This window comes from Kwoniella mangroviensis (genome assembly GCF_000507465.2).
Source record: "Kwoniella mangroviensis CBS 8507 chromosome 1 map unlocalized Ctg02, whole genome shotgun sequence".
Classification (NCBI taxonomy): Eukaryota; Fungi; Basidiomycota; class Tremellomycetes; order Tremellales; family Cryptococcaceae; genus Kwoniella; species Kwoniella mangrovensis.
In genome coordinates, this window is record NW_027062534.1 from 2843020 (window position 1) to 2868748 (window position 25729).

General features: G+C 44.3%; 13 protein-coding genes across 13 annotated transcripts; 2 read left to right on the forward strand and 11 right to left on the reverse strand.

Moving 5' to 3' along the window:
* Positions 1-391: 391 nt before the first annotated feature.
* Positions 392-1039, reverse strand: I203_106171 (uncharacterized protein; the record flags this gene model as incomplete). Its single annotated transcript, XM_019147937.1, has 1 exon — positions 392-1039. One exon carries the CDS (start codon positions 1037-1039, stop codon positions 392-394), a length of 648 nt encoding a protein of 215 aa, XP_019002855.1.
* An 830-nt stretch (positions 1040-1869) lies between these two features.
* On the reverse strand, positions 1870-2722 carry I203_106172 (uncharacterized protein; the record flags this gene model as incomplete). Its single annotated transcript, XM_019147938.1, has 4 exons — positions 1870-1930; positions 1988-2432; positions 2501-2541; positions 2604-2722. 4 exons carry the CDS (start codon positions 2720-2722, stop codon positions 1870-1872), a joined length of 666 nt encoding a protein of 221 aa, XP_019002856.1.
* Positions 2723-3107: 385 nt separating this feature from the next.
* I203_106173 (uncharacterized protein) lies at positions 3108-3728 on the reverse strand (the record flags this gene model as incomplete). The annotated part of the gene is made up of 1 exon (XM_019147939.1): positions 3108-3728. One exon carries the CDS (start codon positions 3726-3728, stop codon positions 3108-3110), a length of 621 nt encoding a protein of 206 aa, XP_019002857.1.
* Positions 3729-4317: 589 nt separating this feature from the next.
* I203_106174 (uncharacterized protein) lies at positions 4318-5043 on the reverse strand (the record flags this gene model as incomplete). Its single annotated transcript, XM_019147940.1, has 2 exons — positions 4318-4891; positions 4946-5043. 2 exons carry the CDS (start codon positions 5041-5043, stop codon positions 4318-4320), a joined length of 672 nt encoding a protein of 223 aa, XP_019002858.1.
* A 363-nt stretch (positions 5044-5406) lies between these two features.
* Positions 5407-7027, reverse strand: I203_106175 (uncharacterized protein; the record flags this gene model as incomplete). The annotated part of the gene is made up of 5 exons (XM_065517914.1): positions 5407-5834; positions 5948-6072; positions 6137-6216; positions 6327-6535; positions 6631-7027. The coding sequence occupies 5 exons, from the start codon at positions 7025-7027 to the stop codon at positions 5407-5409; spliced, it is 1239 nt and encodes a 412-aa protein (XP_065373218.1).
* A 441-nt stretch (positions 7028-7468) lies between these two features.
* On the reverse strand, positions 7469-8279 carry I203_106176 (uncharacterized protein; the record flags this gene model as incomplete). Its single annotated transcript, XM_019147942.2, has 2 exons — positions 7469-8075; positions 8140-8279. 2 exons carry the CDS (start codon positions 8277-8279, stop codon positions 7469-7471), a joined length of 747 nt encoding a protein of 248 aa, XP_019002860.2.
* A 348-nt stretch (positions 8280-8627) lies between these two features.
* On the reverse strand, positions 8628-10508 carry I203_106177 (uncharacterized protein; the record flags this gene model as incomplete). The annotated part of the gene is made up of 5 exons (XM_019147943.1): positions 8628-8753; positions 8906-9566; positions 9642-9964; positions 10049-10221; positions 10334-10508. The coding sequence occupies 5 exons, from the start codon at positions 10506-10508 to the stop codon at positions 8628-8630; spliced, it is 1458 nt and encodes a 485-aa protein (XP_019002861.1).
* Positions 10509-10960: 452 nt separating this feature from the next.
* On the reverse strand, positions 10961-12233 carry I203_106178 (uncharacterized protein; the record flags this gene model as incomplete). Its single annotated transcript, XM_019147944.1, has 8 exons — positions 10961-11075; positions 11195-11217; positions 11311-11349; positions 11419-11472; positions 11590-11664; positions 11794-11844; positions 11930-11968; positions 12027-12233. The coding sequence occupies 8 exons, from the start codon at positions 12231-12233 to the stop codon at positions 10961-10963; spliced, it is 603 nt and encodes a 200-aa protein (XP_019002862.1).
* Positions 12234-13705: 1472 nt separating this feature from the next.
* Positions 13706-16128, reverse strand: I203_106179 (uncharacterized protein; the record flags this gene model as incomplete). Its single annotated transcript, XM_065517915.1, has 4 exons — positions 13706-14368; positions 14436-15167; positions 15245-15642; positions 15735-16128. The coding sequence occupies 4 exons, from the start codon at positions 16126-16128 to the stop codon at positions 13706-13708; spliced, it is 2187 nt and encodes a 728-aa protein (XP_065373219.1).
* Positions 16129-21928: 5800 nt separating this feature from the next.
* Positions 21929-22845, forward strand: I203_106180 (uncharacterized protein; the record flags this gene model as incomplete). Its single annotated transcript, XM_019147946.1, has 2 exons — positions 21929-22107; positions 22164-22845. 2 exons carry the CDS (start codon positions 21929-21931, stop codon positions 22843-22845), a joined length of 861 nt encoding a protein of 286 aa, XP_019002864.1.
* A 538-nt stretch (positions 22846-23383) lies between these two features.
* On the forward strand, positions 23384-24210 carry I203_106181 (uncharacterized protein; the record flags this gene model as incomplete). Its single annotated transcript, XM_019147947.1, has 2 exons — positions 23384-23541; positions 23616-24210. The coding sequence occupies 2 exons, from the start codon at positions 23384-23386 to the stop codon at positions 24208-24210; spliced, it is 753 nt and encodes a 250-aa protein (XP_019002865.1).
* A 154-nt stretch (positions 24211-24364) lies between these two features.
* Positions 24365-24764, reverse strand: I203_106182 (uncharacterized protein; the record flags this gene model as incomplete). The annotated part of the gene is made up of 2 exons (XM_019147948.1): positions 24365-24416; positions 24484-24764. 2 exons carry the CDS (start codon positions 24762-24764, stop codon positions 24365-24367), a joined length of 333 nt encoding a protein of 110 aa, XP_019002866.1.
* A 307-nt stretch (positions 24765-25071) lies between these two features.
* On the reverse strand, positions 25072-25510 carry I203_106183 (uncharacterized protein; the record flags this gene model as incomplete). The annotated part of the gene is made up of 2 exons (XM_019147949.1): positions 25072-25135; positions 25233-25510. The coding sequence occupies 2 exons, from the start codon at positions 25508-25510 to the stop codon at positions 25072-25074; spliced, it is 342 nt and encodes a 113-aa protein (XP_019002867.1).
* Positions 25511-25729: the final 219 nt, after the last annotated feature.

Below are 25729 nucleotides of genomic sequence, written 5' to 3' on the forward strand. Positions count from 1 at the left end.
TCTCAAATGACATTGAATTCGCTCAAAAAGTTGGCGATGACGCTTGAACATTTATTTCACTCACGACCAAAAGTGGCACAAGCGCAAACCACTCTACTAAGATACCTTGATATTACTACAGTATCCACCCCGATTCATTCGGTAAGAGTCTCATGAGCCGCATGAGGCTTCCTTGAAGCTTTGAAGTAGGCTAAGAGTAAGACTCTTGCCGAATAGGGGCCTGGAACTGCTGCATTCTGTCATTCCTCGTGCGGTATCAGAAATTATGGAAATATGTCATGAACCAAATCACCCCGATATTGAAAATTCATCTATGTTAAGGATTCAGGCATGCAATTCATCGATAAAGTCCATTGCAGTTTCGGATGGCAATGAAGCCTTACTCCATCTCTCACCAGTTATCTGTGTCGAAATCGTCAAAAAGCCCTTTCCATTCGCCAGTTTTCAGTAACCAACCCCATGACTTTCGTATTCCGAAGGGTAAACCATTGTAATTGTAAACCTGGATTTTGAGTTCCTCAGGAGGCGAAACACACGATACGAGAATCTTTCCTTTCCACGCACTGTTGACTCTGGATATACCGTCAACGTACGATGTCATAAAATCGGCGCGACTGAATTGAGAAAGCACCATCTTTCCTAAAGAGCGATCATCAAGACTTGATGCGACTTCCAAGACATCCCAAAGTTGTAGGGATCCATCTGCAGCCTCCGAGATTCGCTGACGAACTTTATCGGTATATTGTTTCTTGCAGCCGTATCGATGACAAAGCCTCAGGACTTCGTATGTGTCTTCCAAAGAGGAAGAAGGTAGCATTGGAATGGGAGTAACAAGAATGGATAGGAAACCTTCGAGAGCGCCGGGTGAGCATTTCATGTCAATCGGCTTTTGATCCATCGAGGTGGCTTCAGCATAAGATGGGATTGTAGCGCTATCGACCTCACTTGTCGATTGGGGAATCTCGAGCATTGCTCTAAATACACTGCTGACACTAGGTGAAATGAAGTTTCTATAAGCTGTACTGATATCTGGGATCATTATGTTAAGGAAATTTTAATCACTTGAATCTCAGAAGGGTATATCTTTGTAGTCTGAACAGTGTATGGTCATTGGAGATGAACACGACATCACCCTTACAGAAAACTGGGTGAACTTTTCGTGCGTATCGTGCCCATCTTGAGCCCTCCGCCGTCATGGACATGGCTGATTGGGACACTGATCTACCGAGTTCAAGATTTCGAATTATGTTTAGAGGGATGTGAGAAAGGAACTAGAGGCGTACCATGACCGATTGATCATTTCACCATACGAAAGCGAACCCTAAGGTTGTGGCGACCCCAAACCTATCAGAGATAACGGAGTATGACTACACCATCATCTCATGTGAGCCGTAATGGAGTTGCCATCCAAGTTATGCCTTGCCGGTACAGTATAAGGTCCATGGGCTCTCAGTTTCGTATGCAGACTACGTACTAGGCTTCGACATAAGTCAAATACATTGTTAGATCATCAACAAATAGAACTACAAGTACAAGTAATCCTTGAGACTACCAATCAGGTGAATTGCATTATCTCAGTTCATGGACGTGTGCAATGTATGGCATCTGAAAGGATACACTAACATCTTTCACCCAATTATGAACGCCTATGAATGATAGTACGTTTCCTCAGTCTCACCCTTCGTGCATTGCATGTAAGTACTAATGCTTATTCGACAACCTGATTCCCTATCGTGATGATAACTTGGCCTACCAGAGGCTTGAGAAAGATTCCCATCGTCCAGGTTCCTAGACAGATACAAATACATAGGAGATAAGCAAAGCCACGAATGTGAAAGAAGGTAGCGGTGCTTCAACTCACTCTTCCTCCTAACCGGGATGTTCACCCTTTCTCTGCTCAAACATCTTACTTCCATCTTTCCATGGCATTCTGCAGGGCCAACAGTCTTGAGTGGGATGTATCTCTCTTTCTGACTCACGGACATACTTCTTTCTCGATGTCCATTCATACTTTTCGTAGCGAGTCACGACCCCCTCGGTAGGGTCATCGAGTGCCGCTCTCAGAAGGCGCCATTGCCATGGGGGTGGCAGCTCGTCCAAACTCATCCAGAAAGAGGATTTCTCCCAGTATGTCCTTTTACCCCTAGCGAATGTCTCAGGGGTCATCTTCTCCAACGCTGCTCGAGCCATATGTCTATCATCCCGCTCCGATGCCCATACAAGTAAATCCCATGGATCATCGATACTGAGATCATACATCCTTTGTCTGAACTTCGCCAAAATGGTATGTTCGATTCCCCATTTTTCGCAAGCCAGGAAAAGAGCCTTAGTATCGTTGAAGTTTGTCTCGAGCTCTTTTGGATGCAATGACGTGACGTAGTCTAGTAGTATCTCGAGCAGGCCGGTGGACAGCTCAATATCTATCGGGCTCGCTATGTCAAATGTCAGTCAAAAAGTTTCAGTGAGCTACAACTTCACCGCTGATACAACATCCATTCACCCTGAAGAGGGGGAGGCTCTAGCATGTCAGATATGACCGTACTGAGGTAGATCGAAATCAGTCATTATCATGGTGGGGGTCACTTTTTGAGGGCTAGACTCACCTCCTTTGAGCTATGCGATGTTGGCAGATCCCGAAAAGGATGCCGTCCTCCGATCTGAACCAGATATCTCCTACACTGGAATGTTTGTGGATTGTACTTTTGAATAGTGAGGTTGTCATCATGTGTGGAGTACCGCTTGTCAGACCGATGATGGATCTTCTCGACAACGATGTTCTGGCTGACACTGGAAGAAGTTCCAGTAGATATGTCTTTGGAAGCTGTAGTCAAGTAGTCTCAGAGAACCAAGGTGAAAGAAGTATGTAGAGCTACATATATACAACTACATCACTTTGAATCAATACATACATGCCTTTCGACTACAAGTTCAGATTGATGTTGACGCTTTTTTCCTACGTACAACAATGTACGTGCAACCCTACTTTGACGTATTGCCAACGAAGGGAGGAAACGTTATGGTAGTCGCCTACCAGCTGACATAAATCAAGACCGATCAGTGCAAAAATTACAGCTCGGACAGAGATACGCTAACCCGAAGTACAGTACTCACTTGTCCGTTACAAAGCCATTGCAGTTTCTTTCCCAGCTATCTACGAAAGTCAGCCCAGGGACTTGTGTAGGCTCCCAATCTCTGGTCGTATAGTCTCTACCTTTCTTAGAGACTCTCGTGCATAGACAGAATCGGTTGACTGTGACCGTCTCATCTTTGAGAGGTGAACTGTACAGCTTCCCTTGCCATGCGAGTGAAAGATCCGAAATCCTATTGACGAATAACCCATCATATTTGCCTTCAGGCTCTCTCCCGTGGGAGAAACTTTCGAGGTTCATTTCCTTGAGGGCCATCAAGCCGAGGTTTCTGTCGTCCATCTTGGAAGCGAACGCCAACAATTCCCAGAGTTTACCTTTACTCTCTCCAACCAGGCGTTCACGCACCAAATTCACATGCTCATTCGTTGCTTCGAATTGGTCACAAAGACGCAAGAGCTTGCACGTATCGGCGAATGAAGTAGGTGGGAGGAGGGGAATGTCTGCACCGAGGAAAGCGAGGAAATATCCAGTAAGTTTGGAGTCGACTTCCATATTTATGATATTTTCCTTTCTCCTGACTTCAGAGTTGGCAATCCCATCACTAATCACATCGCATATTGGTTTAGGGAGATCAAGCATATTTCTGAAGACTTGACTACAACTTCTTGGTCAATACCGCCTCCTCACTTTTTGGACAAATGGGTTGATACTCACCTTCCACGAGCAAGACGCTCGCACTCAGCGGCGAAATGAGTGTGATCATTTGCGATCACCAAAATGTCACCATCGGTGAAGGAGGGATGGTATATTGGCTGCAGGTCGATTGTCTCGGTCATTCTGCTTCAAATACTAGGTGGGGTGCAGGACATTGGAATGAATCAAAGTGTCGAACAAACAAGGGATCACAGATTCATACTCAGTACCTCTAGCAATCTGGGCGATACCCGATCAGTGATTGAGTAGCAATTCACACTCCTCTTTGGTGGAACTGGTCGTACTATAAAGAGAGGGGGTTCGTACTCAAAGTACATACAAAAGGTGATAACATGTAATTACAGGAGAATCATGTACGAATGTTACAGAAGTGAGCTTTATGTGTCTCGTGTGAAGGATAATTGAGGTAGTTGAGATATCGACATATCACTTGCAGAGATCTGTAGTTTATCTTATACCAAATCCCATTATTAGCCATTCCTCAATCAAAAGATTTGTACCTACCTCAATATAACTATTTAGGAGTGAATTTCTGCGAGACCGAATCCCAATCGCCCGTAACCTCGAACTGATACGACTTTACCCCTGGTCTCGTGTCGAGATTGATAGGGATGAAAGCCAGACGGATTATTTCCAATTGCCAAGATTGCGGTAACTTGCCCAACGCATACCAGAGAGGCACGAACAACCCTTTCCTTGGGCTCTCATAGGTTGTACTGGCTATGAAGGAATGTGGAGTCATACGTGGAAGGGCTTCTCCAGCCATGTGTATATCGTTTCGTTTACCGGACCAAATGAGGAGCTGCCATTGACGATCTCCAATTTGCATAAGTAATCTATCTCGAACTAATCCTTGTATATTCTCATTGACATCGTACTTATCGCAAAGTTCCAGGAGGTCCATAGTCTGTGGAAAAGCAGAGGACGGGATTGAAGGCTTGGATACGTTTATCAGGTTCAGGAAGAGGTCAATAACTTCTGCGAAAAATTCCATTTCGATAGGTTCTACCAAGCTTAGTAGGTCTTTAGGGTAGGATGTCTGTCCCGGGGTGGGTGGAGGAAGGTCAAACAGACCAGCGAAGAAGGTACTAGGATTCGACTGATGGTATCAGCTTGGTCACCTGCTTGATCTGTGAACCCACCTTGATCTGGCGAGACGCCAGGAATCAGCCATAAGGATCGTGCCGTCTACTGAAAGGAGTGAAATATGTCCTAGATTATGATAAGGATGGATGAACATGATGGATTTTGGGTATTGAGTGTCTCAGGATGGCTGGGGATTAACGGACAGCAAGTTACAAGATAGATCGAGTTGAACAAGAAGATTAGTAAGGTGTGATCTCAATCCAAGGATTATGCGCGATGGTAGTGTTTGTATCAGCGAAGGAAGAAGAGTTGGTGGAGCAAGGATCAAAGAGGATGTTGTATCAATTTGTGAATGATCAATTCACCTTCAACGCACAGCCACTTCGGTATCGGTATATGTGATTGAGTTGCAATCTGCTTTTAGCTCACAATTTGAGTTGCCAAATCCCATGAATTCCATAGATCCCGAATAATCACATACATCATACCGTTGTATCTAATCCAATTTCCCCAATTCTCATATATATCCCAACTGTGAACCGCACAAATCTCTCACCGACTTCTTTTCAACCTTATCATCCACTACTATCCTAACTTTCTCCTCTCCCCATATAGTCCTATATTCCTCACTACCTATCGAAGGCCACATCTTTTCCCATATCTCCTTATATCCGGGTTCCGCTCCTATCCCATTGAAATGCAGAGCGACAGGTATATTGCTCGTACGTTTATCTTTCGCTAACAGTCGAGAAATGGGTAAGTCCGAGGGTGAAATGGTGAATGGATACTGGAACTTATCACAAGGTGAAATCATATTTCCAGCTATACCTGTATCTGTGGAAGAGAGAAGAGTGAGTGAATTGGTAAGGTGTTCGGCACACCAGAACATTGAGAGTGTATTGTCGACTTTGAGATCACCCTTTGAAAGATGAATATTGAAGACACCTGCTTGGGAGACTGACGGTCAGAAGTCATATTCTCACATAACGTACAAGCAGACAGGGGGAGATGATCTTGTAGGCTTGAGCTTTTGAGGAGGGTTCGAACGTTGGACTTACCTTGATCTGGCTGATATGGGTATTCTCCTCCTGTCAGCGTGTCATTGAGTTTCCCAAATAACGATCTCATCTCGGGCACACTTCCTACCACCAGACCGCTATTTGCATGTATAGGCAATCGAGATCTGTTGAGCTTGTGATCAATTACCTCTAACAATCACATTCTCCCGCAAGGGAAAGGCGACCTACTGGGAATCTCTCAATATGTCTCGGTCGGAATAGAAAAGGTCAATCGGCATTGGACTAGAAGGGATATCCAGACAAGCAGACTGAAGTATGGGAGTCATCAATAAGCTCTTTTTATGACCCATGTTTCAAACAAGCCGGGTTTTGAAAAGTTTTTTTTTCTTAGCATTGCGATAGTGACGGGACCACTCACTGAGTTGGCTTCATTAGGATAACAATTGAAGCTTCCAGCCGTTATTGGTTTCCCCTGCTGACCTTTCGGTATCAAACTATATCGCGATATCAGGACAGAAGGTGATAATTGCAGAATCACATCTATAGCATCTACGAGAAGTACGAGATCTTGAGGGAATATACCGAGAGATTGTAAGAGTCGACTGGAGGATAGTATGGATGATAGACCTGTTTAACCATGATAAGCAATAAGCATAACGCACAATTACGAGAAACGCAAGATATGAAGGGTGAACAGATAGAAAGTCATACACTGTACTCACTGGTCACTTTTGGTTTATGTGTATCAAACTCATCTTCCGCATCTACATTCCAATTGTACAACGTTACCCTATACCCATTGACTACAGCTGACCAAAGTGATCTACAGAAATCTTCATTCTTGTACGCTCGTTGTATTCCTATAGGCATGAACACCTGAACTTTCCTAGGTGAGCTGAAAGGGTAATCTACCCATCGATCTTGCTGTTGGACATATTTACGATATCTTGAGGGTATCTGCCAGACGAGATAGTATAACACCAGAAGTGTTAAGCAAGAGTAGAACAACCGACGAAGTTGAGGTTTCGACAAGGGTCTAAAGGATCTTTGTCGAACTGTCAGAGTGTGCTGAGGTAGGTATTTCCGCTGCCATTCGTATATCACAGAGTGGATTGTCATATCAGATTGACTACCGATACTTGTGATTGATGGATGATCGGCATGCCAAGGAAATGGTTAGTGCTAAGTTAGTCACAAAGGACTGTTAACCGAAACGAAGGCAAGGAACCACAACAACAAACTGGGGCACCCAAAGGCACACGATCGCGTCATACACGATACATCAGGAATCACGCGAGACTACAGTGTCGATCGCGTGGGGTTCCTCTCAACCATCCATGACTTACTGATATCTTCGCAAGCATGATTGTTTTGCTCGGTGACTTTCATGATCGTATGCTCCATTCCTCCTCTGTCATATACATATGCACCCTCATATGACTGGGATGAAGCACTTCTCGAAGCAGATCAAAGAGCTAGGGAGCCCCATCGATTCCAAATAATCGCTAACGCGTAACATTAATTTAAGAGAGCATCACCACAAATACAAAAAACAGGCATTCACCAATCATCTTGCTGAAACCTATTCGCAATATCATTCCAATCATCTCTAAACGGCAACACTCTCTCCTTTGTGACTTCAGCATGATAATCGGTATGCCAAATTCTCCTTCTGCTCTTCCACTTGCGAGGTACCATCCTTGTAACAGTCGCGTTCGTGGTGTTGTCCTCCAGTACTAAATCCCATATCTTACCTCTCCAATCGGGTCTTAATCTATTCATACTATCCTTCAGGTTTGATGAATAGTAGATATCATTGCCCTCACCTCTCAGGAAGGTATCCCTATCCATCGATCTCAAAGCTTCCGCACCTAACTTACGATCATCCGTATTGGAAGCGATCACAAGTGTCCTCCAGGGGATCGTCTCAGATTGATCCATCAATCTGCCTTTCAACAGATCAGTTAGTCGTTCGGAACAATCAAATTTGTCGCATAGACTGAGCAACGAGTGAGTCTCCTCGAGTGTCGTAGCGAGCATGAAGTGGTTTGGTGATACATGAGTTAAGAAGATGTCCAACACCCTGGAAGTCACGTCTAATGAGATTGCCTTTTCCTCCGATTTGACCCCCGGTTGCGGAACTTGTAACATATCTCGGAACACCGTACTATATGAATCTTCCGTCACTCCTCAGATACTATTGACAGGTCACAAACGAACCGCATCCTCACCTCTCGTTTGCAAGTCTCCTTCCATCCGTTCTGAAATACATACCTTGATTCGAAACGAACAGTACGTCCCCGTACTGATGATACGGGTGATATTCCCTCTCACTTTTGTGGACGATAGACCCGTTGGGAGCCACTGGCATATTGAGCATATTGTTGACTGCTTTGACTGAGATGTGACGGAATCGCTACAAGGACGATTGACAATAATAAGAATTGCAAGGCAAGCATATTTACTCCGTGGTTCTTACCCAGTCGGGAAGAAGGTTGAATGTACTGAAGGGAGTAGTATCGTACCACTGGTTATTTCGAATGCTCCAAAGCGTTCCCCCGAAGAGATAGTACGTGATAGGATTACGCTATACATAAACGTGGACGATCTCACCATTCTCAGATCCAAACATGGAGTACATACAATACAATATAGATACCCAAAGGGAAGGTTTCCATGAGAAGACCAAGATAACACAATATTTGATCCGATGATTTGGTTATTTGGACTTCTTAGCCTTTGATGCTTTTTTACCTTTAGGTTGTCTTTTTCTCCTTTCTACGCATCGAGGGCAAATCCAATTACCTTCAGGGGTTTTGTCGAGGTTGAGACAGGCAAGATGGTACTATATCATCAGATGTGATTAGTATTGATCGGTCCAATTAAGAAAAAGACAAACGAGGAATCGGTAGATTTCGTTATAACAACATGGACGAGAAGAAGAGAAGGAGAAGTAGGCATAAAGAAGACAGGATTACAACATAAACATAGACTCACCCATTCAATCTCACAATCATCGTCATCACATCCGATCATCTCACCATAACTGACTTGTCCACAAGTACAGTAAGTCCTAGAATCTACTTCGTCATTCACAACGATATTATCATGATCGTCTACGCCGGCAGCATCGTAATTGGGAATATTGCCATTACTGATATTTGTCGAGGTCTTCTTCTTAGTCCCTCCTCCGGAAGTATTCGATTTGAGCCCGGATGATACTCTGGATAGAGAATTAGGCTGTTGGTTGTATTCCTCCTCAAGGGCATCATCACTATCATCCTGTTCATCATGGGATCTTTTAATTCCTGCCGACACCTTCGTTTTACTTCCTCCCCTATTACCATTAGCACTATTGTTATTGCTGGGAGTAGCATTTCCACTTTTACTTCCACTTCCCATATCCAATCCTAATCCCCCGTCCTTCCTTTCCATCAATGAATCGCTCGATTGAGTGATATGCATGCCTACTCCGCCTTTTCTAGAGGAGGGTATGTGCTCATCACGCGAATCGTCATCCGACCCATCGTCCTGCTCTGCTTTCCTGGCTCGACTGGCTGCAGCGGCGAGTTGACGTGCTGTACGAGGCTCTGAGGGTTTACCGGTAAATGCTGAGGTGGATGCTACCGAATCTGTAGGTGATTGAGCTCGGTTGACACTGAATATATCGATATCAGCGGTAACTCAAATTGAATCGAGACGGAAAACACGTCGGAAGAGAAGTGAGACATACGGTTTCCTCTTCTTAGCAGGTTTCTTCTTCTCCTTATCCCCACCCACACTAGACGTCTCATCATCATCTTTATTACCTAATTGATGTATTCTCCCCTTCTTCTTCTTGGTTGGTGTATCACCGATCCGGCCCTCGTTGGACGGTCCCGCATCTTTCCCTGCACCTCTGAAAGGTGAATTGGCAGCTCGTTGTAGTCGTCGGGAATTAACGACTGGTTGAGCGAATGGTAGTGTGAGCGTTTGGGTGTATGGTGAAGCGGGTGAAGGGTTGAGCAAAGTGGAGGCGGCAAGTAGGTTTGACAAGTGTTTTTGATGGGCCATTATCTGAGCATTTGCAATACGCAGGGAGGTCAATCAGCTTCATAGAAACATCTTCCACATGGGCGTAAGATTGATAGCTGAACTCACTCCGTCGCATGCTCCACCGGCCACTCTGATCTTATCATCTCCACCTAATTTGTATCTAGCCGCTTCCTCCGCTATTTCCTGTAATAGCTCAAACCGTTGTTCCGGTTTGATATTAGGATCTTGAATCCAGTTGATGAGTGTATATAGCTTTTTCTCGAGGCTGAGAAGAGTTGCTAAAGTGGATACATCAGTCAGCTGGGTCTGGCTCATGTCATGGAAACCCAGGTGCAAAAGCGGACCGATCTTGGGAAGAACGTTTGTATACATTGGAGAATGTCTACTCACAGTATAGCACAGCACCTAATTCATTCAGATCACTGTACACCCTGGTGAGCTCCGGAGGGATCTGATCGAGAGTGTCCATGATATCTTGAATGATCAATATGTCCTGAGCGTCGTTTGCTGTAGGTGGAGGAGGTGAGGGGGAAGGCGGCGCGATGACCGGCATTTTAGGGGGCATGGTGGTTGATTGACTCGCTGAGCTGGATCAAATAGACAATCAGCTCCAAGGTAGGTGCTTCTGTGATTTCAGAGGTTTCTCCTAGATGATGTAAAGATCGAAATTGTAATGGATATGTGATGAAGCGAAGAGAGAGAGAGTATGGGATCGGATCAACATATCATCAACATTGCTAGTTATGTCTTTGCATTAGACATGCTGAGCTAACCGATTGGTGGAATTTACGTAAGACACGAAAATGACGTGGATTAATATGCTCTGACCTGATACCTGTCTTTGGCGATCACTCGCTCTGAGAGATAAAATAAAAAGAGATCCGACACTCTCAAGATACAAGATACAAGACACAAGATACATCGGAGTTCATGCTTATATCAATTGCGTATAATTGTAATTGTATTTTCTGTCGGTTGTTCATTTGAAAAGATTCTCGACTAAGTCATCCAATTCCCTCAGTAGCCCCATGGCATACCCATGCCCATACCATATCCACCCATTCCAGTTCCCATACCTCCCATCATCCCACCTGGCATCGCTCCCATTCCCATCCCATAATCGCCGAAGAGACTGTGGTGTGTATGCGAAACGGTCGTCAGGTGATGTTCGAACCAATCAGGGGATGGACAAACGCGAGGAACTGATCGGATTCAAAGGAGAGTGATTATATCGAAACAAAGAACGCTTACCCGCCTGGTGGATACCTTGGCATCTAGGTGTACCAAGGTGTACGATACATCAGCTGTTGAATCCGAGGTGAGAGCCAGATAGATGAAGTGTAAGGGAAGAGGGAAGGGATACCAACTCCGTACGCTCCTGAGCCAAGTCCACCGCCTAACATGCCCTGTGTCGTATCATCTCAATCAGCTGGGTGATTTCAGCAAGAGAAGGTCGAAGGTTAAGCTGTACTAACGTAACTACCCATACCGCCCATCATCATAGGGTTCATCATTCCCATACCACCCATCTGTGAGTAAAAATCATGAGGGTCAGCTTATATATACAAGAATAGAAACACCTGTGTATGGTATGATATAGTATGCGGAACGACAAGACCAGATCAGGTTAGCAGGACAAAGCGAACCATAGGGTTCATCATTCCCATTCCACCCATTCCACCCATTCCACCCATTCCCATACCTCCCATACCCATTCCGCCCTGTATTGAAACACACAAAAGTGGTCAGCGTTGATGACAGAATATCGTCTTGAAGACACAGTTCGAGCAGGATGTAGGGTAATGGAGAGTATAGGACGACGTCAATGTGAGATGGAAAGGTTATCTCACCATCATCATAGGGTCCATCATACCCATTCCACCACCCATTCCCATTCCTCCCTACGACCATCCAATCCCAGCCCAATCGCACATCAGCATTTCGCTAATCACTTGTTCTCATATACGAAAGAAATGATCTACTCACCATCATGGGATTCATCATACCCATCCCACCCATACCACCCTACATCCCACCCATCGCCAATATTAACATTCTTTTGTGACCATTCGAGTTCACTCACCATCATAGGGTTCATCATTCCCATTCCCATTCCACCCATACCCATTCCTCCATTCTGCGATTGCACGGCGATATATGGAATAGTATATGGATCGTGAGTATGTGAAGGAGGTCCATGAGCGATATAATTATAATGATCCGACAAGTGTTTTTTGATAGAGTATTCTCTAATGTCAGCTTTGGTTCGGACTTTTGAGTATGGGTTCATTTTCGGGGGTCTAAGGTAGACAAAGGAGAAGGAGGTGGATGTCGTGGTGGCAAGAGAGGTAATTATATCGTTAAAGACTATATATAGTGATAGAGATGAAGATGAAGAAGAAGAAGAAGAAGAGGTGAGAAGAGAATAGATAACTCTCTGATATGATATAGCGGTTGATCAAGTGACAGACACCTCACGACGCGTTTCCAAAACATTACCACAATATCATCTCCAAGAAAGAGAGATTACGCACTACCCGGCCTACCCCTACACCGAGAATATGAAACACAGTGACATTGACAATGACAGCGACAGTGTCAGAGTAAGAAAGAGCACCTACCATCATCATCATGCTAGACATAGGATCCATCTTGCTATTTGCTGATATCCTCTTTTCAAGATACTTTACAATTCAGTGTAATCACACGATGCTTTACGTGGGTTCGAGTTGGGACCAAATCTCAATCTAACTCAATCCGGTCGTTCGCAGTGGAATACTGGTCCTTCCACTCGTTTTGGTGCTGCGTTGATATGATCGGTTGTCAGGCGTCAAGATCGTTTGATATGCTTCAAATGGAAGATAGATGGTCAAAGTGAAAGAAAAGGTCAAGGCGAGGGAGGGTGGTTTAAAAAGACGATCTGTGTCTCTTTATATATGGGTTGATGCCTGTGTGTTGTGGTTGTGTGGTTGTGTGCGTTTGATGGTAAATGTCAGTGTTTAGTGGGAATACAGAAGGAACCCTTTTTTCTTTCGAGTATCAGTTATATATATATCCGTTATATTATAGGATCGCAAGAGGGGGAAAGGGGTAATGGAAGTACAAAGAAGTCCAATGTAAGGTGTACATGCATCTCTTTGTCAATTCCCAACCCACCCCACCGCCCCAAGAAGGCGAAGGAGAAGCAAGGGTGACTTGTACTGACATCATTCTCATCGCTCTTCCTGGGTAAGACAAAGGAGTAAAGTAACTACTCTACTGGTTTTCGCCTAGACCCTCTTGACATGACTGTTCATGACGTGTTTCATGCCATCCTTTGATTGAGCATGACCATCGTACATTATATATATACACGGTGAGACGAGACGGATGGTCCTTTTCACAGTTTCATGACCTCCGGAAGAGGAAGGTGATAATCTCATAGATCGACCTGATGTTGTTACAGCACATGTACATATCATTATTCATAACATCATACCATGTTTCTCTTCTCATGTAGTTTAATCATGTCACATCATGTATAAATATAATAAATACAAGAAAAGGGGACTTGAAAAAAAAATATGCTTGTGTTGCTTCGATTGGGAAATGCTATCTGAATTTATTGGCCAAATGAAAATTACAAGAACAGAGAACAAAAAAAGGAGTCTCGCGTGTACAAAAAAGTAAACCAAATGACTTCATGTCGTGAATTTGGATGGAGAATTATAAGTGATTATCATTTTCGAGAATAATGATTCAGTCCATGACCTCTTCTGCTTCTCATCCGTATCTAGGGATGAGTGGACTCGACCATTCACTCCTTGAGCTCCACTGGTTGATCAACCCATCTACCGGTGTTGTAGTTGAATACACCATCCCTTGTGGCGTATAAACCATCTGACCATCAACATTGATGCCTATAGAATTCTGGTTGGTGTTCAGTCCTAATCCAATCATTTGATTATGGTTGGTCGGTGCAGTAGAAGCTGAAGCTAAAGCGACAGGAGGGAATTTCCATCGAGATGGGTCGTTGGTGATGTCGATGTCATTAGGGAAATAGGTGAATCCCGGTGGACCAGCATTAGCGAATTGAGCAGGTTCAGGAATTACATGTGTAGGTGACCATCCCATCTGAGTTGGATAGGCAGTATGTTGATACATTCCTTGACCTTGGATCTGAGGGACGGCTCCAGGTGTAGGATACTGGTAAGCGCTAGATGGATATGGCGCCTGAGGACTGTTGTTGGCATCGTACATTGTCACGTCGTCAAATGCGTAAGGTGTAGCCAAAGCGGAATGTACAGGGTATGAAGAGGACATGTAAGATGTATGTTGTACCGGATAAGTGAACTGGTTTGGTTCTTGATATCGAAGAATCGCTTTTCGGGGTGCTCCATCTACCCCAGGATGAGGCTCGGCAGCGAGAGAGTAGAACATCAGATGCTAATGTGGAAAAAGGATCAGCTTCGCCGCCCTACTTCGTTCAACAATCAAGGAACAGCCGACTTACTTCTGGTGGAACAAGATGAGGCTGAGGTTGACAGTCATACGGAGCCAATAACGCTCTACCTCCATCCCATTCTGCTGGACCAGCTGAGAACATCGGTACATCCATGGCTACGGGTGATACTTGAGTCGGAATATGACCCAATGGAGCAGGTAAGGTATGCCCAACTGATCCTCTTCTACCATATCCCTGGTTCTCCGAGACTATCCTTCCATTCTGTCTACTGAGCGAGCTTGATCTAATCGTTGATGAGCCGAGATTCTGCTGGGTTGGACTGGGTCTCGCTCGAACGGCAGAAAGTGTAGGCTGAAGATGTTGAGTGGATTGTAAGGGTTGAGTGAAAGCTGCTTTTCGAGTGGGCATTCTGAGCGATTCATAGATAGCGGCTGAAGAAGTAGGATCATGGTTGTACGCTTCCACAGCGGATCTCTTCCTTGCATGTTCGTGGCCAGGTGGGAAAACATAGTTGCCGGTCTGAGCTGGAGGAAGAGCTCGGGGTGAAGCGGATCGTGCACGGTACATCGACACGGGGGTTGGTTCAATAGCGGGTGTAGTGAGGGTGGTAGCTGGGTATTGTGCTTTTCCGGAAGGCAACTGACGGATATGTCGACCGATTGCACTGGATGGAGCTCGAGAGGTCATGAAACCATCTAAGAGATTCTTCCATCTGGTATATTCTTCTACCGGTACACCAAGTTGATAGTTGAGACCGATCAAGAATTCCGTTTCCATTTTCTGATAGAATGATATCCACGTTAGCTACTGTAAATCGCAGAGCAGAAGAAGAGAAAAAAAAGTAACATGTAACTCACGTTTATTTCCGGTAATGACATCCCAGCTAATTCCGCCCACGTCGCATTGGTATAGGTATTATCATCCAGATACTTATTCCCCAACATCAATCCAGCAATAAATGGTCGCTGCTCGCTTCCAGGAGTAGAGAAGAATTTGTTCTTCATTTTCAGCCTGTATACATACAGCAAAGCTATTATCGTGACGCTGTGAGAGACTGATGTCACGCTGAGCATGCGTGAAACAAATTTGCTAAAGTCGGCGGACGGATGAACCATGAGACTTGATATACGAGAGGAAGAGGAATGAGTGACTTCGAATGGATCGTTGGGTATGGGAGAATGGGATGAAGGAGAAGAAGGCGGTTGTTGAGCTGAAGAAGCGAAATCGCCGTACCACAACCATACCACCATTTGAGCTGTATAGAAGCTCATCGTCAGCTCAGGCTCCCGGGAATATACCGCAGAAGCAGAACAGGGGGCGCAGAGAAGGGAGAAATTTTATACTTACCGACATAAGTGGCCAGGGGCGTTTGAAAGGCTGACTGAGCAGCTATCGTGCCAGCTTTAGCCATATGCATATCCATCTTATTCTTCTTCTTGAGTGGTAATTGCGTTGGTGATAATGGAGGAGTGACGAGAGTAGGTGATACCGGTCTTTTACCCAATTTCTTGTTTGATGGCGGTCTATGTCTATACTGTTCGTTGTTGACGTTGACGAAACGCTGATGAGGAAGAGGTGGCAGACCGTGGAAAAGGGAGTCAGAGGGTGATTCGAGTATTGTCTCTTGCTCACTTATCGATCCGTCGTTTATTGATGATTGATCAAAATGTAACGTCGGAGGAGTCGAGGAGAGAGTCAAACGCGAAGAGGAAGGGAAAGAGGTTTGATAATCGACACACATGAGGAAAATGCTAAGTTCTAGTTGAACTGGTGTTGTCGAGACTGAAGGTAGAGGGAGATGGGATTCGATTCAGCGTGACAATTGATAATTGTTATATATGGATTGGTGGCAAGTCAACAGTTGGGGATCTAGATGAGTCGTTGAATCGGACACAGAATAATCGGATTAAATTCGCTGATTGTGATTCGATGTAATCTGGTTGACGAGATATCGGCGTGTAATGTTGTTATTCCTAGAAATGAAAGGAGTGGAGAGGGAAGGCAAAATGAATGTACCACAGTGATCGGAATGTCGAGAAGAAGGATGATGATGATGATGATGGTGAGGGCCAGGTGTACTGTCGCACTGGCAACCTTTTATCTTGATCGTGTTGTTGTTCCTGTGTGATCGTTTCATGATGAGTCAGTGTCTGTTATATGTTATGTTGTTATATATCATACTTTATCTATGCACAGAGTGATGGAACATGTAAGATGTGACGTGTCATATCCATCAGACAGGTTGCCGAGTCGAGTGAGATGGGGTGTGGACGAGATGACGAAGCGATTATCGATGCACATTGGGTTGGGTTTGGGTGGCAAAAGCATCGGATGAGATTCGAATCTGAATTGGGATTGGGATTATGTACTCCTTCCTCCCCGTTCGGACAATTCATTCCAAACACAGTTTCATCCTTGGTTCCTCTTTCACCCCATTCCCACTCAATCACCCAACGATATCAATATAGATATGATTGACAAATGGGTGGGATAACCAGTCACCTCAAACATAAATGAGAAGGAACCCTTTCTTTACTCACCTTGGACTTTGATTTAACTAATCCAATACGTATATCCTAGTACGACTTGATTTGGGGTGGATGTTCCTTCTGTTCCTATGATTTCGCAGTTCGAAGAAGATACCCTACTGGATCGACTGATCAGTGTCAAATCGAGCTGTTGAGTATACAAAGCTGGACGAAGAAGAGTAGGGATGACGATAAAGTATTAATCCCAAACAATGGGAAAAAGATCAAGAAGGAAGAAGGTTGATGAAGATATCTCAGTTTGAAATATATATCTTATGAGTTATAGGATGTCGTCTTCCTTGAGATGAATGGTGGTCGTACGGCGATACGGTCGTTGCGGATTTGATGATTGACGAAGGATGAGTAGGTTGAGAAAAGACGATCTGAGACAAGGGTTCTTGCTTTGGCTTTGAATCAACCTTTTTTAGAATAGATAGAGTGGGATCTCGTGTGAGGGGAAAACAGAACAGCGAGGTTATAGCGCCGAGTTTGAGGAAAATGGGGGTATCACAAGGTCGGTTGATGTATCTGCATCAAACTATTGACGTTGATTGATCGGAAGCTGTAAAATGTTGGTATCTTTTTCGTTAATTGATCACCGTCACGACTGATGGTGATTGATGCTGACGATGAAACTAGTCTAAAGTCTCTTTGAACTGTGATGTTTCGTTTCGGTTATTCCTTCCGTATCCATCCAATCCAACAAGATACAGTCCTACTTGTATCACCGTGCGTATGAAAGATATCCTGCCTTCCTCGTGTGATCTGGTGATGGCGGTGGCAAGAGATGAACGAAGCGGGAGTGAACGATGTGTGTAACTTAAAAAAGACCCATCAAACACCCTGAGACAGAAGCTGATCCTGATATAAATGAGAATCGATTGATTGATGGATGATGATGAGATCGTGCCTTGTTCCAAGATAGTGTCCGGTGTGGTGTGGCTGTGGTGTGTGCGATGTCTCGGTCCACCTCAGATAGAGGAAGAAACGAAGAACAGGAAACCTTTTTGTTCTTCTTATGGCGTGTATATCAATCTCCTTGACGACAAAATCACGAGCGGATTCGATTTTTGAGGTGGATCGGTAACTGGACTGAATTGATTGAATGGGCGCAATGTGATGATAAGCTTTGATGTATCTTTCACAGCTCGGTCGACAATTGTGATTGAAGAAAAGCGAAGGTGTGGCGTCAAATGTGATGTGACGAAACGGTGTTATGCTATGCGTCAAGGACCAAGAATCAAGGGTGAGCGATGGAATGTCAGAAATTGAGCGTTGGAGCGATATCCCAACAAAAGAAAAACAATGCTTCTAAAGGAGGTTTGAGTGGGGGATTTGTCTGTTTGTGCCTTCGAAAGAGAAAGAGATTAAATTGTGTGACGAAGGAAGGATAGGGGATTGTATCGAGAAAGGACGGGATGGAATTGTTTGGATAATTGAAATTATAGCTTTCCTCGAAATAACTTCTTTTCTCCTTATGTGTGATGTATGATGATCCGTGATGAATCTCGAAGAGAACAAAAAGGACCTGAAGCAATATGTGAAAGCACTTACCAACTTCACACACACCCTTGGCCGTGACAGTCACAGTATAGTCAATAATTGATAATCTTGCCTATGCGACTATCTTCGTTCCATTTGATCTATCCTTGGAACAATAAAAGCGATGATGCGCAATCGCAAAATAACCTTATAACGCCTCCTCTTTTCCACGCAGTCTAGATTCTTGGTACGTGCAAAAAAAATCGATAAGTCGGTGACAATTCGTCTTTTTGTCCTGACCTTCTTGGGTATAACGAAAGCTGTGTTTGAGGAGCCAAGGATTGAGGTGGGGAGAACAAAGGATTTCCTCGAGATGTGACTGATTGAGTGGAATTTTCTGGTTGTCTGAGCTCGGGACTAATTGTGTGTATGTATGTGACTGGTGTGCGTCTTGTACGAGAGAGGAGAGGGTCAAGTTGAAAGCTTATTGTTCTGGAAAGAGACAAGATAAAGTATCGCTTTGTGCGTAGGTGTGCTTGTGCTTATCACACGGGCCCCGCAGATCAGATCCAAGCGTTTGTTTTATTGTCTTGTTTTGATCTCGTCGATCGGAAAGACAAAGTGGATAGGGAGTGAGGAGTGTCTGTCGACGTGTCAAATATTCAATTGAAGGATGCGAAGAAAGGAAAGCTTGATCATGGTCATCGTACAGCATGCTATATCATCGTCACTTTCCACATTCCTTGTCGTCACCTTTCGCTTTGCCACCCAAACCAAAAATACTTTGGTTCGTGACAGATATCATCAATCTTACAAAAATTTAGGATAGGGACTTGGTAGTTCGTAAGACGGCTCTAACGTCAATCAGGGGTAAAGTGAAATGTCATAAAGGTAACTTAGATTGATTTTTAGTTTCTTACGAAGGTAAGGTCAGACTTTGATAACCCTTATTACGGTGGAGGGTGTATACCGTCAAAGAGAGAGATTTCGGAGAATTACTATTTTACTGTACTGTTCCTTCTTTTCCCATTCCCTTGCAATTTGTGTGTTTATCGGAGAGGGAGCGGGGTAGGATAGATCCTTAGCTTGGCCAATTGGCTTTTTAGCTTTTCTCAAAGCTCATTCCACTCATCGAGTCGACTTCATCCATCCCTGCCCGCCAGTGGAAGAGAAAGAAAACGTAGAACAGCCAAGAAAAAGAAGGTTCCGATCTCAATCTCGTTCTCACCCGTTTTAACTTTCCTTTCGGCATATACAGATCAAGGTACAAAGAGGCGTCATCGGCCACACTTACCGTACAAAGAGCCTACACAAACGTCTGCTTTCTATTGTTCATCGGGACCTGATAAGTGGGAACATAGCGGATGCGATGAATCCTTTTTTTGGGGGAGATGGGGTATGATACGATATACAGTACATTCAATCTCGTGACAGAAGAAGAGATGTCATGCAAAACTGCGACAGGCGATGCTACAGTATGCGTAGTCGCTATCAATGGGGAGATGCTAAAGTACGAGATAAAGGGTCGCTTCTCCATCACCCACAAGATGTTCCAGGAACGTCCGTACCGTATTCTTTTCTATTTTTTTCACATATGAATACACCATTTCCTGTGCAGGGACTATCTTACTGTAATTTTGGAGCTGTTCGAGATTCGAGGTCTCCCCTGATACACTTAAATTGATGATCGACACACGAGTGTCTGATCTAGTTTAGCACGACAGGTAAATAAATAGATTCCACGTCATATATCATGGACCAGACAAAGGGGGTTTCCGCAAGTAGGTAAACAAGTCACGCAACTACCAGCAAGATGCAACACACATTTCATCTGGGCTTAGTGCTGGAAGATCACGCTTACGCTCACGTCTCTTGGGTAAGTTTAGGAGAAGCCTAGCTATACTTCGCACGGGTATTGCTTGGTCTTGTTCAACCCAAATACCGGTTCCCCATGAAACGATAGACGTCGCGTCATTGATACATCGCCTTTAGACTGCACAGTCTGATGGAACGATTTGATCTTGGCTGCCAAGCTAAATGGGAAGAAAGGTCACGCACGCATGCAACTCTTGAAAGACAAAACAAATTACAGTCATACCGTTGCACTAGACGCCATTGGGGTGAGACAACGAGATAGACAAGTCCTTTTTCTGGTCTTTGTTACCGTGTAGGTCAGACGCCACCATCAGATCTTATAAGACGGCCGTGAGTCTGATATGTGGATGTTAGACGACAGTTGCACAATTGGTTCAGGGCTGATGACAGCGAGTCACGGGATAGGCATTCGCATTATCTTGTGATCGTTCGGACAAGCTGTCGACCGAGATGAAAAAAGGAAAAAGCCTATTTGTGTGAAGTGTGAAAGTCGGAGAATAAATTTGTAAACATGTGTCATAAACAATCAATTAGGGTTTACCATTCCACCCATCCCGCTTTCTTGTTTTTTCCCTGAAAATCTCATTTATGTCATCCCCCCAGCAACGTATAGGGCTTCGATTGGAAACTCGTTCCTTCGGATAGAATAATGGAGCAGATAGACCGGGTTGAGTGTGTGCGTGGTTGGTTGTATTGCAGTCTAGAAACGATGAAGGAGTTGGTGCATTGCATCTTGGAGTGAGAATGTTCGCGAGCTGCGGACATCATGGTAACCATCAGCGGGACTTTGCAAGCGGACAGAATCCTGTATTTGTGAGGTACCTTGACGCCATTTGCTTTTCCTTATTCCCACATCGACACCGTCGCTACCGTTCCGGACTGTGCTGAGCGGAAACGATGCTTTGTCACCCATCATGACAACACATGAGACTTGACGTCCGTTGTTCGCTCCACAAACAAAGCAAAGTTCACTCATTTTCTTGGAGACGAGGCCAAGGGTCAAAGCGATAGTGAAAACAACCGACCCTGATTGATACTTCGTACCTTGGCGGAATCTGTTTGTCCTTCCCATCAATCAAATTACGAGTGCTTTGTGTTCTTTTCTTTTGTTCTTCATGATCTGAGAGTAATCGCCACCTATAGTGTTCTACCGGTGGTCCTTTCGCTCCCATCATAAATGTTTTTTTTTTTTCTTTTTTCGTTTCTACCGTGCTGGCAGAATAGCCAACGACCTCACCTTGAATCTCAGAAAGGAAGTCAAAATGGAACGTAATTGTCTTGAAGATGTAACCTCTGTCCTGTCAGCTCGCGATCTGTAAAACTGAACCGCCACCTCGACCAGTGTAAGAGCTCGCATGACCTGCAAGTCTTTGTGCCAATCAAGTAGTAGCTGTAAAATCTTCATATTTCATATCTCTGTCTCTTTTACTTCGTATGCAACACCATTTACAACACAAAGACAGGGGTTGGTGTACTGGAGGCCAACGGCTCGAACACAATCTAAGTGATCCGTGAGCTGTTTCATGTCAATTTCCCTCATTTAACTGGCTATGCATTATGGGTCCATCCCATCAGTGTAAGGCATGTCGTGTCTTCACTTGACCTTCTCTCAAGGTCATCTATACATCATCCAGCATCGATCATCCTCATCCCAACATGTCAATCAAAAGTCAGACCAGACCTTCCAAGAGGAAGACAGATCAATCGACTGACAATACGTCCGTCAAAAAGCTCAAACATCATCCGTTCCATCATGGTCCTGAGCACAGTATCACCATCATTTCAGATGACAATATCGGATTCAAAGCTAGTCGTTCTCGTCTTGTACAGACCAGGTGAGTAGTGTCAGATATCGAGATGTGACAGATTTACTAACAGACCTATTGATCAGTCAATTCTTCAAAGACCTGCTGGACATCCCTGCACCAGAACATGAGAATCAAGAGCCAAATGTTCGACAAACGATCCCCCTGGACTTCAGGTCTTCCATCATTTCAACTTTTCTTGACTTGATCAGTGTATCTCAGAAATACCCACCCCAGCTGGACTTTGTCGACGCCGAAGCGTTCTTAAATTTCGTCGAGTACACCATGTCCGATGATCTTGTTCCTTTCGCTCGTACAGCATTAAAGGAAGTAGGAGCGAAAAAGCCATTAGAGTTGCTGGTAATCGCCTCAAATAAGAATGATATCGACTTAGCTAGATTTGCATTAGGTAAAATCACTCCGGAGCAAATTCACAATTTGTACGGGAAAAAGTCTTCTGTTCAACTGTTAAAACCGGCGTCCGTGGACAAATTGCAAGAATACCTCAAACGTCTTCGTACTTCTTTTCATCTAGAGATCCTCTCAAGAATGATGCTTCCTGGAGAAGTCCGAGGGGCTCGTCAGGACTCACTTAGACCTGGTCTTTATTTGGCGGACGACTGGACTAGTATAGCCGAGAGTTTCGACCCAACGAGATTCGAAGAAAGCTTAAGTGAGGACAGTACTTTGGATGATAGCGATCATCTTCATCTGAACACGGATGAGGATGAGGATGATGGTAGCTTAAATGAGCGTAGTTTAGAGTGAGCATAGTTTAGGGGAAGTACGACGTTAGCAGAACAGGAAGGAGAAATCGGAAATCATCAGAGAGTTTGCGGGCAAAAGTGACTGTACGTACTGTACTCATGTACATGCATTCTCAACTAGTCAACCTTGATGCTCCATGCTATGGCCTACAGTAGTATGGACTGTCCTTTTCTTCCTTCAATAATATGAATCCATTTCGATGCTTTACCATCCTACTGCGGCAAAATAAGGGTGAGCAATACTCCCAAACCTTCCATCACAAGTTTTCGTCGGGGCCACGGTGCTGTTGTTACACTAGTCAGTAACGATAGTTCCCAGAGTTTGATGGCTTGATGGTGACCGTCAATCAATCAACAAAGCTGTGATCCATGCACATACCACCTTTCCACTGGAATCGAGCGAGTCCTCAGCTTTCAAACCGATTCGGAGTGTGCAATCGTCTCTCTTTCCTCTTATTTTCTCTTTCTCACCCGGTCTACTGTCACAGTTTCCAACCTATACCGAGCTTCCAGAACATAAGCAATATCCTCAATTGATCATGTCCGATGTTTCCTGGATTTCAGACCTCGACGAAATCGCCGTTGATATCGACTTGGAAACCCATCCGGTCCACAATGACCCACAGGCTGAAATCATCATCATCTCCAATGATTATGTCAAATTTCGTGCGTCTAGATATCACTTGGTCAGGACCAGGTAAGTCAAGTGTCACGGAGCCAGCCTAGCAATCTTTGCAAATTTCGACTGACTAGTAATTCCGTCTGAGGTAGTCAGCTCTTTGAAGATCTACTAGACACTGCTCGAACTGTAGATATCAATCTCAACGATATCGAAGAACCCATCCATCTAAATTTCCCTTCCTCTACAATATCACTCTTCCTCGATCTGGCCGGGGTGTGCGATCCCTATTTTGCCGACGTCCCCATCACCAAAGCTCGATCACTCCTTGACGTTGTAGAATACACTATGTGCGATCGTCTCATCGATATAGCAAGGTCCACATTAATGCACGCTGCTAAAGATGAACCTTTCGAACTTCTCGTCATAGCTTCGGAACGTGATGATCTGGACTTGGCCAAACATGCTCTGAGAAATATCTCTACCAGCGCATTCGAAGATGAGTATAAAGAAGGTCGAAGTTTTCGAGTTGGAACTGTTTACAACATCGATTCAATCAAAAAGTATCTCCTCCGGCTCACCCCATCTTATCACCTGGCCATCCTTCATTCAATTGTGTATTTGGGTGAGATGCAGTCCATCGACCACGACGGCCGATGGCTGAATTCGAGACCTGCAATATTGTCAACGGACAACTGGTCCAGCATCGCAGATACTTTCAACCCTGCTCAGTTCTGGAAAGCTTAGGTTCGAACAGTAGCGGAAACAAAGAAGTATGGGTCTCACAGTGATGCTTGCTACATATGCTGGATTTAACCTAAATACATGCATTGGTATATACATCAAATCCTTTGAGCCATAGCACTTCATCATCTATTTCAAGAGACGTATCGACGTTCTTCTATACGCCTTTACTTTCGATGGATTGTCTGATATACGGAAGAAGAGTTTTTCTATTTTCCACAGAATCTCACGTCAGCTCACCATCCTCTATACACTACAAGAATTGAATCAACTCACGTCCAAGTCTGACAACATTGATTTGCTGTTCTTCCCTCAACAGCTCTATCCCAATCCTTCTGACCATTCTTGAAAACATGATTGAACAGCGTGAGTAATTCTTCCGAAGTCCATTTCTTATTCGGTGTAGATACTCGGGTTCGTTTGGTTTTGTGTCTTGGTGAACTTTCAGTCTTGGGAGTTGTCGGTTCGGTTTTGGGCTTGGTATCTAGGTCGGGAGTGGTGGGTCTCTTGTATGGTTTGGATGCGGGATGGAAGGCGTTGATGATTTGACGCGGCATTGTGGCTTTCTGTGAGGTAGATGTATAGAGTCATGCACTTCAGCTATTCAAAAGAAGGAAAGAAAGAACAGAAGGAGATGGATAAAAGGTATGATTACAATCATAGTATGGATTACATCGAGTCAAGTTAGTATCAAATCGACATGACGTTTCAGGGTGATCTCGTCAGCTCAAATAACAACAATCGAGTTCGGTATTTACTGCTTTACATGACGAATCAAGTTGGCATATGAAAGATGTATAATCACTAATTTTCCTCTCTGATCCATCATCTATCTGTCCATGTATCCTATCTCTGTTGGAAATCCTATTTCCTGGTCGATCCATCCTTACCAGCGATAGATTTCTTGATAAAAGGACTCAAACTTTGTCTACATCGCACCACCCCCAAAAGTTTCACCTCACATCAGCTCAGTTCTACTTCGACCCTCGACTGTTCCGTCACTGTTCATTGTGGAAAGGACTCACAACCAAGTTTGATAACTTTGATTAGCTGTTCTTCCCTCAACAGCATTCTCCCATCCGTTCTTACCCATCGCTGTACCGTGTCTTGAGAGGTGTTCGAATAATTGGGTTAGTTCTTCAGACGTCCATTTTCGGAAGGTTGATACGTCTCTTTTGGCTTTTTCTTTCTTGGGTGTAGTGTTGGGTGATTTGGTATTGAGAATTGGGTTTGTTTCGGTCGTTGGTGATACAGGTCGATCGTAGGGTCTGGCATGGTGAACGGTGTCTACGATTCGAGGCATCTTGTGGATATGGATAGTTCCAAAGCTTTTGTATGGTCTTGATGAGATATGAAGAAGAGGGAAGAGGAACACAAAACTGATCATGGGATCATGAGTTGCTTGCTTATCTACTCGTATTTCTGTCCTTGTGAGATATCATCAGCTCAGACAGACGTACACATAAGTGGATCACATAGGTTACCATGACTATCACCGCGCTGTAGGCACCAGTAATGTTGA